Here is a 15,668-nt window from a genome sequence, read left to right on the forward strand (position 1 = left end):
TTCTTGCGAAGAAAAGAGAAAATCCACTAAATCCCAATTAAAATTGGCCTGTTCTGGAAGTTGGACTGTGTTGACTTTGGTAGCCGCTGCTATGTCATCGCTTTTCGTCTCCACGGCCGGTGCACCCCAATTCATTGTCTTCTTAGTTTCCGTCATGTTTGAAAACTCGGTCGCATTGATTCACTGCGCACAGACGCTAGCGCAGCTATATAGGGAATGTGACGTCACAGGCAAATCTCTTCGGTTTGGAAGAACGACTCCGTTCTGTGACTGAATTTTGTAACGCGTGTTAGGATTGGTGAAAACACTCAATCCGTTTCGATCCGCTCTTCCACTAAAAATGACCCCGTTCACTTCATTCCCTTCACCTGTTCTCGTCACACGATGTGGACAAACGTAGAATCATCTATCCTCTTATCGTGACCGCTCCGGTGACCTAGTGGTTAGAGCGTCCGCCTCGGATGCGGGAGGTCGTGGGTTCGATCCCCGGCTGAGTCACACCAAAGACTTACAAAAATGGTACTAACAGCTGCCTCGCTTGGCGTTCAGCATTAAGAGGCTAGTGGTAGGACTGGTCGGCATGGTGTCAGGATAATGTGACTGGATGGGACATCATGCTACATGTCTGCGGCATGATGCCCCAGTGCTAGACATCACTATAAACTGCCACACTGCAGACATCGTAGCGATATGACTGATACAACTGTTAAAGCTACGTTAAAAATCCAAATGACACACACACTCTCTTATCGTCGATGCTGTTCCTCACGGACTTACCCATGTATGTGAAATCATCATTAACAGTTATCCGGATCACCGATATGAGCGTTTGGAAAAGACGAATAAATGTGGAGAAACAAGGTTGTCTGAAGAAAGTCCTCATCTACGGTGCAGAAGTCAGATGACGTTTGAGCAAGAGAAGAAGACCTATGCGATGCCGTCTATGTTAACGGAATGGTGTTACCAAAAAACCAAAGACCCTTTTCAGGGCTACTTATATGCCTCGAAAAGATTTGCTTTCTTGCCTAAAACAATTTTTTAGTCGGTTGTATTGTTGTTTGTGTGATAGAGTGATGTTCATCAATCTATGTCTGTATGTTGTATGTGTTATATATGTCTATGTCCCGCCAGTCCCGTTCCCGCCTAGCGTTCTATGTTTTTTCTCCGCTGTTTGGCCGTTTGAGGTCAGCCCCGTGCTACATTGTTACCAATCTTCAGTACCGTAACGTCACCTTACCTATTCAATTCCTATTGTCCCTATACAACGACTTCACTTTCTCTTGTCAGTATACAACCCCAATATTCCCCATGTTCAATTCCCATTGTCCGTAACCGTACCCAGGAGTAGTCTGAAAAACCTTGTCCGTAATCGTTCCTACAATTTTTTTGACTTGGCTTTCGATTGTCCGTAATGTGCCCCACTATACTACTTCTGCAATAGATGGAATTTCACTTCAAACATGTGTTCAAAGAGAGATACCTGTGTAGTGATGCAAATTTATCTACACCATCGATATAATTTGTGATGCAGATGATGATTGATATAAAATGCGAAGAGGTTTGCATGCGTGTTGCCATTAGGCAGCATTGACTCAATGATGGGCGTGGACAACCGCTAATATAGCTCATGCGAAGTTTCTGTACTTACTAATTAATGGCTTGATGATAATCCTAACCTCCGACCTCACTATGGTCTGAAAGGTCACAGGGGGTAATGAGGTCCGGTGCCCTTGGGCTGCACTCTGCACCATAGTCGCTAAATAAGTGACTCTGCTGTCTGGCGATATACTATCCAATTTTGGTTATTATCCCTACACCGACCAACTCTGATGTCTCGTTTGTATGTTAACAGCAACAAATTAGTTCCAAACACATGGCCCCATAACCTTGTTAAGTTTAACGACGTAGTGAAGTCAGTCTAATACATCTAATGGAAGTAATCTGAACTAAGCACACAATTCTTTTTTTTTAAAGTTTGTTAATATGTGCTTTTTTTAAACGTAAAATTGTCATTGTTTATTGGAACACGTTCGTTGTCAAATCTTCATTTCGGAGGTGCGTAGGTTCGCATGTTGTAAAGCTCTTCACTTTTGGAGGTATGTAAATTTTGCTTGTAGTTCTCAATCCCATAATGCCTAAATAGACGTGATCGGTTTAAAAAAACCACAGGGACTTGGTGAAGTTTGCTTGGGCTTAGAAACTACAAACTATGCAAGTTCCTTATTGTTAGGTAAGTAAAAGGCATCACAGTTGAGAAAGATTCTTGTTCTTTACTGCTGGTGAAGCACCATAATCAGCAGAGCCAAGCACTCAGTTACTAGCTTGCGGATTTTATTAAACCTTACGCCGAAGCTCAAGGCTTGAATTGTTAGGGGTTACAGTGGTTAAAATGAGATCTTTTCACAGATCTAAATAGTTATTAGTTAAACATATACTGACATAGATAGGTGTTATCCACTCATACGAAACTCATACAAGTCTCCGAGAATGTGTAAAAAGAAGAAGAAAAAAAATTGCATTAGCAAAGACATTATGAAGTTTCTTTTGTTCTGATTGTTCCATAAAAATTTTCAGACTATAAATGGATGTACAGACGACTCAGTAGATAATTATAATGTCTTAAGAGGGCTCAGTTGTAAAACTGATAAACTATCAGCATGAATTAAGTTTCCATATACTTTACTATGTGCGTGTATGTGTGTGTTTTTGTGTGTTCTATTGTGTTTTTGAAAAATCTCAATGTATTACAGACACAAAATTGAAATAAATTGAAATATTAAAAAAGTGTTATGGACTCAGTACTGTTCTGGGACAAAACGTGACAATTGAAAATGATATCTGACAAGACCTTTTTCAAAAGATGAGCAATTCATTGTTTAGGAAGCAAATGGATCAGTTGAGAAAAGAACAACGGTAAAATATATGTCGAGATGAAAATAATGTGTTACAATACTAATAAGATAAATAAATGACTAAATGTGCTGTTTAACTCATCTTTGAAAAGTTCAAGAACATTTTGCTCGCTTGAAGGAAACTCTAGCACAGTAAAACTACGATAAACACGTTTGGTTAGTTTGATGCTTTTTGCTTTTCATTTTGGTGTTGTTGAATTGGTACATCAGCCATTTAAATAGCTCAAGCATGATAGACAGGTTTGGTTTGTTTGATGCTTTTCCATTTGGATATTGACCGGATGCGGTCACTATCAATTAATTTCCTCACGACAAACAATATGAAATTAGGAAATCTATTTCCATCTGGACATATGTTAAATGTTATCACGTTATGGAGATTGTCCGTTTGTTTTCCAAATACGAGACTCGAACCCACGCAGACAGAGGTGAGATGGCAGTGATCGGCTACTGTGAGCACTTTAGACCACTCGGCCAATCTGGACTCCCTTGAAATGGTCATGAGTTGTGTTGATACACCTCCGTCAAGTTCTACACTACATCTTATATTAATAACATCGTGAATCTTGAACAGAAATTCTACCGACATAATTTGTTTATCATTTCTCCATGTACTTTTTAAAAACAGGTTTTGTATTGTCTGATTGCCAAATCATATAAATGGTTGTCGTAAAGATTGTGACAGCTATATTACGATTGGGCAAAAAAAATAATAAAATAACAAACTCGTTTCCGAAGAACATATCAGGACTTTTGATTTGTACATGAAAGCGCCTTGTTTCCATTTTAAATGAAGAATGAGTTTCCTTAGATATCTAAGTCAATATCCGCAAAGCAGATGAAAGCAAATTCACTAAACATTCGACTATAATGCTTTGCAATATACAGATCTTGTAATCAACGGTAATTTCTTTTCTTTTAAATTCCGTTTATAACAAAACTTGGAAGGTAACTATGATGCTACGAAGTACATACAAATGGACTTATAATGGATTTAGGACGAGTCGGAGTCATAAGTACCATACAGCAAGAGTATGCAAAGTACAGGGGTCCACTAATTATTTTCTTACACTATAGATTTAGCAAGGTCCCATCGGTACGCTTTGCATAGGGTCACGCATATAATAATAATAATAATAATAATGAGGACTTTGTATAGCGCCTAATCTTTAGAAGCTCTAAGCGCTTTACAACATTAGACAACACCTATAAGATAAAAAAACATATAATGATATGATTACAAATCAAACACCATGAAATTAGAAAACATTAAAAAAACATGCTGAGAATATTTAAGGTAGGAAACATTATTAGGTCTTTAAGTTTGTTCTTGCAGTCGAAATAAGTGAGCTTTGAGAGCACTCTTGAATGGGATCACTGTGTCTTTGTGTCTAAGTTCAGTGGACAGTTCATTCCACACTGCTGGGCCCTGGTATGCAAACGAACGCTGTCCATATGACTTTGTTTTTAACAGATATTTCATGTCCAATACAAACTGTATCTGAAATATATGGCCTCCAGAGTGGTAGCTAGCCAGCAAATCAGATGCAAGATTACCTCAGTAATACATATGGATACCAACCATATCTGATATCATCCAAGATATTGATATAAACTTGTATTCCAAAGCTGAATCAGAAACCTCCAGCCACTTAGATATGAGCTCATAATACGCACTTTGAACTTGTCCAGGATACAGACTAGATCAAAGTTTGTTTCCAGCTTGATTGGACCAGAAAAATATGGCATCCAAAACCTCTTTAAAATGAATAGACAATGTTATTATTCAAAGAGAACCAATATATTATTTACATAAAGTTACATTCCAAGTTCAATCAAAATTATATCAGAAATATGACCTCCAGAATGGCAATAAGTTAACCAATTCAGGATCATAACAATAATATATATAATTGTTGCTCATATCTGAACTCAAAGATGATCATGAAATAAGTTTTCATTCGCAGTTTGCTCCAAATCATATGAGAAATATGGTCTTCAGAGTGGTCAAAGGCAATTGCTCAGAGAATCATGATGAATGACAGATGCTGTGCCATACCATAAGATGAAGTAGCCTTAGTCCACTGAGGTACAAGTTTGATATTCACCAGATGTTTTGCTATCAACTTCAGATTTTTATTTTTGATGTTTAAAAATGTTTTTAAACACAATACAAATGAGCACAAGATGTTAGTGAACACATAACTGTTTTTATGCTTATTAAGTAACAAGGATGAATTGGAAGAAACAATGATAGCCAAGAAAATGATGGGTCTTGAACATATATGTGTGCAATACATGCTGGGACGCTGGGTATAAGTGAAGTAACTGCTGATAACCTACATGTATAATCCAGATATCTTACTGGAAGCCAAATTTAAGGGAAGTAACTCCTGATAGCCAACGTATATTGTTACAGCAAGAACTACATACAGGTATCTTTCTTCCTAGGTCTTTTATTATTCACATTTCTGTTAAAATATTACAAAGATATTTTATTTACAAATATGGGCCCCAATATCCTAGATACGACACTGGAACGAGTGAAAACATATTCCGAAAGGCGGATATGATCAGAAATTATATTTTCAAAGGCATTTACACAAAGGTATACCACATTTCGTAATTAACAAGGAATTTTAATAACTCTGTTAAATGTATTTCGAAAACCACGCTCCACCATCTTGGGCTTGCTCTTTACTTCTTAAGTTTTTATTTAATGAAACAAGCTTGAACATCTAATACCAGGATTTATTACAAGTAACTTTTAATGCTGTTCGAAAAGTTATTGAACTTCGCCCTTTTACAAAAACAATAATGGCTGTATTTTTTCATTGGTGATGCTTTGAAAATGTACTAACCGCTATTTGTTTATATTATATATTATGTTGCTTTTGTTTTATTTATCATAAGCTAGTGCTTTCATTAACCTCTCCACTTTACCTTGTCATTGGTTTTGTAATAAAATAAATTAAAAATGAAATAAATAAAACTAAAATTAAAATAATTTGAAGTTGGTGTTAAGAAGTAAAACAAAATCACCAAGACCTGGTTCAGACTATTTTAATTTTTTATATCATGAACCTTCTCTTATTGCTAAAGATACTGAGAGTACTAATTGACAAAACTCATAAGGATATTCCAATTTATTCGGCACTCCTCGTCGACAATCAGCCATTGAAATGGGCTAAAATCTAGTTATGCTCGGAGTGTGCCAGAAACTGCTTAAAAACTCCAAAGCGTATGCCAGTGTGACTTTGAGTTTTATACAAACATCCGATCGACCACGGAAGCTTTACATAACGTTATTCTGATATCCGTGGTGTGAAGTGGTTTACAAATTATATCAGTCAAAATAAATTACAAAGTAAAAGACCTCCACAACATAAGACAGATCGAATTAGAGTGACCACTGAAGGGCTTTTATTAGGACCAATGAAGGGCTTTTGTCAGGACCACTGAAGGGCTTTTATTATGACCACTGAAGGGCTTTTATTAGGACCACTGAAGGGCTTTTGTCAGGACCACTGAAGGGCTTTTATTAGGACCACTGAAGGGCTTTTATCAGGACCACTGAAGGGTTTTTATGGGTTTGTGTAAGAACAGTATTCAGTTAAAATGAAATTAAAACCGAATAAGATATGCTTATCCTCGCCCAGTTAGAGCCATAATTTATTTTCTGTAATGGAGAAAATATACTTTTTAAAAATAAGAAAATATGCATACCCTTGTCCGTTCTGGAACCGGACTAGATTCTTGTCATCGGAAGTAGAAGGACGAAACTTCAGACACGTGTAACGTTCCCACTCCGTCATCGCCTGTCGGATCATGTATTGTTCTTTCAGGTCTGTTAATGCAAGTGACGGAAAAAGGCACTTGTTTTTTAACATTCTACGTGACTGCTTAGATAAGTCTTACGTTAAATTATATACCCTCGTGTGTAACAATTCCCTCTGATATGACTATCTCTAATTAGGGTTTGGAGTGGACACGAACATCTCCTTAAACAGTGGGAGAAAAATGCTTCACTGTGGTGAAATAAGAAAAGGCTTATTTTGACAACTGATAGAAAAATGTGTTGAAGGTATCGACGGAAGATCGTAGACTAAATTGATCTATTTAGTTAGAATAATGTAAACCCCACTCTTCGCGTTCATAATACTGAAGCTGTCAAAATGTGGAGCTTAGAATTTGTGACACGAAGATTACATTTCTGATTTGAATAAACGAACTGTTTATTACCATTGTCTCATCAATATATGATTCAACAATTGCGACTGTTTGTTACCATGTTTGAGATAAAAATGACGACTGTTTGCTACCATCGTCCCACCAATGGTTTAGATAAAAATGACGACTGTTTGTTACTATTGTCACATTCATATCTCATATACAAATGACGGCTATCTGTTATCATTATTCCATCCATGTTTGAGATAAAATGACGACTGTTTGTTACCGTTGTCTCATACATGTTTAATATAAAAATGATGAATATTTCTTACGATTGTCTCATCAATATTTGGCATAAAATATCGACGGTTTGTTACCATTGTCCCATCCATGTTTGAGATAAAATGGCGACTGTTTGTTACCATTGTCCCATCCATGTTTGAGATAAAAATGGCGACTGTTTGCTACCATCGTCCCATCCATGTTTGAGATAGAACTGACGACTGATTATTACCATTGTCCCATTCATGTCTCATATATAAATGACGGCTATTTGTTATCATTGTTCCATCCATATTTGAGATAAAAATGACGACTGTTTGTTACCATTGTCTCATGCATGTTATATATAAAAATTATGAATTTTTCTTACGATTGTCACATCAATATTTGGCATAAAATATCGAATGTTTGTTACCATTGTCCTATTCATATCTCACATACCAGTGACGGCTGTTTGTTACCATTGTCCCATCCGTATTTGATTGAAAAAATGACGACTGTTTGTTACCCTTGTCCATTTCATATCTCATAAACAAGTTACGGCTATTTGTTACGATTGTCCCATCCATGCACGAGATAAAAATGATTGTTTCCTTCGATTGTCCTATTCATATTTTCTATAAAAATGACGAATAGTTCATCATGCTTTCCCCAAATACTTACCGAAATGGTTGCTGACAAATTTGTAGGGTATAGTATTATCAGTCCATCGCAGGACTGGATTCCTTGTCGCTTTACGTTTCTGTCTTGTACTTAAAAAAACAAAAAAAACAATGTAGCCTTGTAATATAGAGATGAAACCAATGCTCAAATCTGCATATTTCAGAATTTTAAAGTACATTTGCTGTGTTAGTATATTTATTTTCAATAATAATAATAATAATAATAATAATAATAATAATAATAATAATAATAATAAAAACAATTATTATTATTATTATTATTATTGCAAACAAACAAGGAATTAGGTTGCTAATGAACTGTCTCTTTCCCACCATTAAAAGGAATATACAGTGTGTAAAGACAGATGACCAATTTCAAACGCTAAGTTTGTCTAGACAGACCACAATTAACAGAAACAAAGGTATATATTTTAAAGATTGTTAGTGCATTTAAGTTATATTATAGAGTGTGATATGATCTTTCTCATACAATGGTCACCAGACCTGTTCATTATTTTACAGGTATAATATTTATATTAATGAATGCAAAACTGTTTCCATTACAGATCATAAATTTATTTGTTTGTCATATTTCCAAACATCCAGTTACGTTTTCTTCCTATATGCAGTCATGGAATTGGTTCTAGAGCATTCATATAGAATGGGATTTCAACACAGCGCCAAATTTTTATAACTAAATGGTTTTAGATTTCCGATATGTTCAGATAGTGATTGATTATTATGCATCGACGAAACAAAATAATCATTTTGTTTTTGGACAGAGAGCATCATGATATGAAGGCTTTAAAATTTGTCCCATTTGCATTAAGTTAAATATTTAAGTAAAACTATTTAATTTGTCCAGTAGTTTCGTTCTTTACGAGCCGATATGCGTTATATGGAGGTGTCCGTTATAGCAGGCTTTACCTTTATATGAAGTGTCAGCTATGGCAGGCTTCAGCTTTATATCGAGGTGTCCCTTGTGGCAGACTTCAGCTTTGTATGAAGGAGTCAGCTATTGCAAGCTTTACTTTTATATGGAGGTGTCTGCTATGACAGGCTTTGGCTTTATATGGAGGTGTCCATTATGTCAGGCTTTATTTTAATATGAATGTGTCTGCTATGGCAGACTTTAATGTATACTACACAATCTTTAAATGTAAATGCTATATTGTGGATAACAGTGTACGGTTTTTTACACATTGTAGCTAAGCATAAATACAAAAATCAATTAGTAGTTTAATACTCTTGTGATTTTTTGAATAATAAGTTTGCAAGGATAAAAAATTAAAGTTTAATATAGGTTTCCAAATATGTATGAGCTGAATATTGTTTGGTGTTACATTCTCTCTTTGTTATGGTGTATGTCTGTGCATACTTATGTTCAAATATGCGTTATCATACTTGCCGCCGGGCACTCTGTAAAGTTCCAGGTATTGAGCTTCAGTCAAATTCATATCCAATTCACACAGAACATGCCCATCGTTCGACATTAAGTTGCTGGCAGCTGAAGGAGTATAATAAAATTAGATAATATAGCGTTTCATATAAACAGGCTGAGATAAGCTGAAACTTATTGCTACAGTCAAATTGCAAGCATTACTTCTTGTTTTAAAAATTGAAAGGCCTTCGTATCATGATGCTCTCCGTCCAAAATTTAAAGGCCTTCACATCGTGATGCTTTCTGTCCGAAATTGAAAAGCATTCATATCATGATGCTTTCCGTCCAAAATTTAAAGGCCCTCATATTACGTTGCTTTCTGTCAAAATTTGGTGCTGTTTGGCGATTATTGAGACAAAGGTCGTTAATGGATTTTATTCTTTTTGTAGCGGCGTCCATATTTAATAGTGCATCGGGATCATTAATGCAATTTTGAAAGGCTGTTCACCGGCAATTTTGGGGTCAAATTTCGTAAAACTCTGTTGAAGGTTTTTTTATGATGAAGTCATAAAAAGATATTTACTATTTTTAGCAACCGCAGCCATATTTGTTAACGGATCGACATTGTTTATACAAGTTTGAAAAGTCTTGTGACAGGATGTTTATTGTCAAATAAGGTCAAGTTATGCTGAATTCTTTCCGAAGTCGTTCTCTCATTTGTTTCTATTTTTAAATAAGTTGGCAATATATTTGGGAAGATTGGCATTATATACACCTATATATAAATTGAAATGAGATTCTGATTGATTATATAGATTCTTTTTGATTATATAGATTCTTTTTGATTATATAGATTCTTTTTGATTATGCAGATTCTTATTGATTATGTAGATTCCTATTGATTATGTAGATTCTTATTGATTATGTAGATTCTTTTTGAGTATATAGATTCTTATTGATTATATAGATTCTTTTTGATTATATAGATTCTTTTTGATTATGTAGATTCCTATTGATTATGTAGATTCTTTTTGATTATGTAGATTCTTATTGATTATATAGATTCTTTTTGATTATATAGATTCTTTTTGATTATGTAGATTCTTATTGATTATGTAGATTCTTATTAATTATATAGATTCTTATTGATTATACAGATTCTTATTGATTATGTAGATTCTTATTGATTATATAGATTCTTATTGATTATATAGCTTCTTATTGATTATGTAAATTCTTATTAATTATATAGATTCTTATTGATTATGTAGATTCTTATTGATTATATAGATTCTTATTGATTATATAGATTCTTATTGATTATATGGATTCTTATTGATTATACAGATTCTTATTGATTATGTAGATTCTTATTGATTATATAGATTCTTATTGATTATATAGATTCTTATTGATTATGTAGATTCTTATTGATTATATAGATTCTTATTGATTATATAGATTCTTATTAATTATGTAGATTCTTATTGATTATATGGATTCTTATTGATTATACAGATTCTTATTGATTATGTAGATTCTTATTGATTATATAGATTCTTATTGATCATATATATTCTTATTAATTATATAGATTCTTATTGATTATATAGATTCTTATTGAGTATGTAGATTCTTATTAATTATATAGATTCTTATTGAGTATGTAGATTCTTATTAATTATATATACTCTTTTTGATTATATAGATATTGATTATATAGATTCTTATTGATTATGTAGATTCTTATTGATTATGTAGATATTGATTATATAAATTCTTATTGATTATGTAGATTCTTATTAATTATATAGATTCTTATTGATTATATAGATTCTTATTGATTATATAGATTCTTGTTGATTATGTAGATTCTTATTGATTATATAGATTCTTATTGATTATGTAGATATTGATTATATAAATTCTTATTGATTATGTAGATTCTTATTAATTATATAGATTCTTATTGATTATATAGATTATTATTGATTATATAGATTCTTATTGATTATGTAGATTCGTATTGATTATGTAGATTCTTATTGATTATATAGATTCTTATTGATTATGTAGATTCTTATTAATTATATAGATTCTTATTGATTATATAGATTTTTATTGATTATGTAGATTCTTATTGATTATATGGATTCTTATTAATTATATAGATTCTTATTGATTATATAGATTATTATTGATTATATAGATTTTTGTTGATTATGTAGATTCTTATTGATTATATAGATTCTTATTAATTATATAGATTCTTATTGATTATATAGATTCTTATTGATTATGTAGATTCGTATTGATTATGTAGATTCTTATTGATTATATAGATTCTTATTGATTATATAGATTATTATTGATTATATAGATTTTTGTTGATTATGTAGATTCTTATTGATTATATAGATTCTTATTGATTATATAGATTTTTGTTGATTATGTAGATTCTTATTGATTATATAGATTCTTATTGATTATATAGATTTTTATTGATTATATAGATTTTTATTGATTATATAGATTTTTGTTGATTATATAGATTCTTATTAATTATATAGATTCTTATTGATTATATAGATTATTATTGATTATATAGATTTTTGTTGATTATGTAGATTCTTATTGATTATATAGATTCTTATTAATTATATAGATTCTTATTGATTATATAGATTCTTATTGATTATGTAGATTCGTATTGATTATGTAGATTCTTATTGATTATATAGATTCTTATTGATTATGTAGATTCTTATTAATTATATAGATTCTTATTGATTATATAGATTTTTATTGATTATGTAGATTCTTATTGATTATATGGATTCTTATTGATTATATGGATTCTTATTAATTATATAGATTCTTATTGATTATGTAGATTCTTATTAATTATATAGATTCTTATTGATTATATAGATTTTTATTGATTATGTAGATTCTTATTGATTATATGGATTCTTATTGATTATGTAGATTCTTATTAATTATATAGATTCTTATTGATTATATAGATTCTTATTGATTATATAGATTCTTATTGATTATATAGATTCTTATTGATTATATAGATTCTTATTGATTATATAGATTATTATTGATTATATAGATTCTTATTGATTATATAGATTATTATTGATTATATAGATTTTTATTGATTATGTAGATTCTTATTGATTATATAGATTCTTATTAATTATATAGTTTCTTATTGATTATATAGATTCTTATTGATTATATAGATTATTATTGATTATATAGATTTTTATTGATTATGTAGATTCTTATTGATTATATAGATTCTTATTAATTATATAGATTCTTATTGATTATATAGATTCTTATTGATTATGTAAATTCTTATTAATTATATAGATTCTTATTGATTATGTAGATTCTTATTGATTATATAGATTCTTATTGATTATATAGATTCTTATTGATTATATGGATTCTTATTGATTATGTAGATTCTTATTGTTTATGACCGTTTTAAATATAGTTTGGTATTATTCGTACAAACTCAAAAGACATTCCTACTAGAGTACTTCATGTAAAATTGGGCGAATTCCATTATGCATTATTTGTCAAAATGCATGCGAAATTTTTTTATCTGTTTTAGGCAACGGAGGCTATATTTGACAGCGGTCGGCATCATTTGTACAAAACTGAAAAACCTATGACAAAATGCTCTCTCAAATTTAGTCGACATACGTTTAGTTACTTTTTTTTTTAATAGAAACGTAGGCTTAAATAATTTGAATTTTTTAATAACGGTGGAAATGTTTAATAAATGATTGGCATGATTTAGATACTCTGAAAGTAATACTACACTAATTAAATTCATTTCATATTTCCTTCATATTTCTAAATTTGTTATGAAATCCAGTGCATTAGTTATAATTTCCAATACACTTAGATTATTTTACTTATGTTTTGTACTTATTTGGACACATCCTATCAAAAAATCAGCATACATTTCATCTTGCGTTTCAACGAAATTGCTGTAAATGAAAGTGCAATTTACATGTTGGCAACATGCACAACATACATGGTTGCTAGACATTCTAACAAAAAAAAACAAGGGGATGATCTCAGCAAACAAATTACTTTCTGTTGAGAATAAAATGCTTTTTTGAATTGAATGCAAGTAGAATTTTTTAAATGCCAGGAAAGTCAAAGAAAATTATTAATGATTTTTGTAGGGACTATACTATGATACAATACCACCTGATTAGCTCAGTTAGTGAAGTGATACCGTAAGTTTCCAGATCAGCCAAGTCATGTTCCAAGGGAGAAAACTCCAGAAATTACTAAATGTTGCAAGACTGCCTATACAGAATCACTTTAACTTTTCAAAAAGACATCCTGAATTACATGGATATAAAATTGTAATAAACAAAATCGACTCATTACAAGTACAATAGGACGTAATACCAGCTTATTAGCTCAGTTACTGAAGTGATACCTTACGCGAGATTGCTGACAAGTTTTATTTAAAAAATTATGTTCAGTGGTTTATGAGTAGTCGTTTGAAGTCTTGTTCTAGCTTTTATAACACAGGAACACAGGCCATAATTATTGACATATTGGCATTATTGTTTTAGAACTGCAGTCATATTTGATGACGGAGTGGCGTGATATTTGTGCACACCTGACTTCATGTCAATATGCTTTCTGTCCGTCCAAAGTCCGTTCAGTTGTTTTTCATAAGAGAGAAGTCTTACTTCTTACTGCTGAAGATACCGTTATAAGCTGCAGAGGTTTATAAGTACATTTGATGACGCTTTTCCAATCTGGTATGTCTGAAAGTCTTTGGTTTGTAAAATCAGCCACGTTTAAAGGCGAATTGACATCACTTGTAGAAAATTTGCAGGCATTTATGAGAGAATGTTTTCGTTCAAATTTGGTTAAATTCTGTCTCGTGTTTTTTGAGACGTAGAACTTTAAAGTTGGAGAGGGCCCATTGTTAGTAATGGTAGCCATATTAGATGAGTATATACAGCATTTGTTAAAACCTTAATGACCTTCATGCCAGGATGATATCTGCCAAATGTCAAATTGGATTTTAATTGGTCCAGGCGAGCTAAAAAATGGAAATTACCGTCTCAAATTTGCTCGTCAATAATTCCTTGTGCTTTTAGCGTATGTATGTATGTATGTATGTATCTCTCTCTCTCTCTCTCTCTCTCTCTCTCTCTCTCTCTCTCTCTCTATATATATATATATATATATATATATATATATATATATATATATATATATATATATATATATATATATATATATATATATATATATACACATATATATATATATATATATATGCGCATGTATGTCTGTACGTACGTACGTATGCATGTATATATGTATGTATATATGTGTGTATTTATGTATGCGTGCGTGCGTGTGTATGTGTGCATGTACACTACGTTACTTAGAATAATTCGCGGTGGATCAGTGGTTAGTGCGCCAGTTTGAATCCCACCATCAGATAACGCCAGGCTGGCCACCGGGTTGAAGTCTTAGCAAAGGCACGTTACTCCAATTTCTTCAGCACTAAATAACCTACCATCTAAAGCCCCAAACCATTTTCATAAACGAACGACCAGATGATTCTAGATGGACGGACGAGGAGCGTCAATATTAAACTAAACACCTCTAGTCAACGGTATTTGTCTTAAAAAGGCTCAATATCTACTGGAGAAAGAGACAGACAAACAGACAGACTGAGTTACCCCATATTCCTCCCATGGCCTTCAAGATGATTTGATCTATGGTTAGATTGGTAGGTACCTCCATCCCTGTCATGTCCATGGGACTCAGGTGGTACGTGTCCTTCAGCTCCGCCATTAGGACTTGACCCCGGCAGGATCCCAGTAGCCAAAACTGAAATAATGCATAATGTATAATTGATGTGAGTGCGTTTCAGACACTTAACAATTAATAATGCTTGATTTGTTCGCACTATTTTTGAATCTGAAACTTATTCTTCATATTTGAGTTGACATGTCTACTTGTCAGTTCTCTACACATATCGAAACATCTTTAATCAACTGCAAAACTTCAGCATTTAAGTCAACCTTCAAGCAAGTTAACAAGTGTTCAAGTACCTTCAGTAACTTTCATGTTATTTGGAAATTCGTTATAATTTATTATTACATAGTCACAAGTCACACATATTCTTCAGCTTCTTGTAGTTTTCTATTTTTTAAAGTCTGGAATACGATTCATCGAACGCCTTTT

General features: G+C 32.2%; 1 protein-coding gene across 1 annotated transcript in view; it reads right to left on the reverse strand.

Moving 5' to 3' along the window:
- Positions 1-15,668, reverse strand: part of LOC149798875 (uncharacterized) — a 147,182-nt gene that overhangs the window by 109,709 nt on the left and 21,805 nt on the right. Inside the window, exons 2-5 of the mRNA XM_089957790.1 lie at positions 15,161-15,311; positions 9,434-9,536; positions 8,031-8,119; positions 6,639-6,759 (exon numbers count right to left, since the gene is read on the reverse strand). Of these exons, the coding sequence (XP_089813916.1) occupies positions 6,639-6,759; positions 8,031-8,119; positions 9,434-9,536; positions 15,161-15,311 (464 nt within the window). The remainder of the gene's footprint in view (positions 1-6,638; positions 6,760-8,030; positions 8,120-9,433; positions 9,537-15,160; positions 15,312-15,668) is intronic.

The sequence above is a fragment of the Sinohyriopsis cumingii genome, chromosome 5, assembly GCF_028554795.1.
Source record: "Sinohyriopsis cumingii isolate HCF-2022 chromosome 5, ASM2855479v2, whole genome shotgun sequence".
Lineage (NCBI taxonomy): Eukaryota > Metazoa > Mollusca > Bivalvia > Unionida > Unionidae > Sinohyriopsis > Sinohyriopsis cumingii.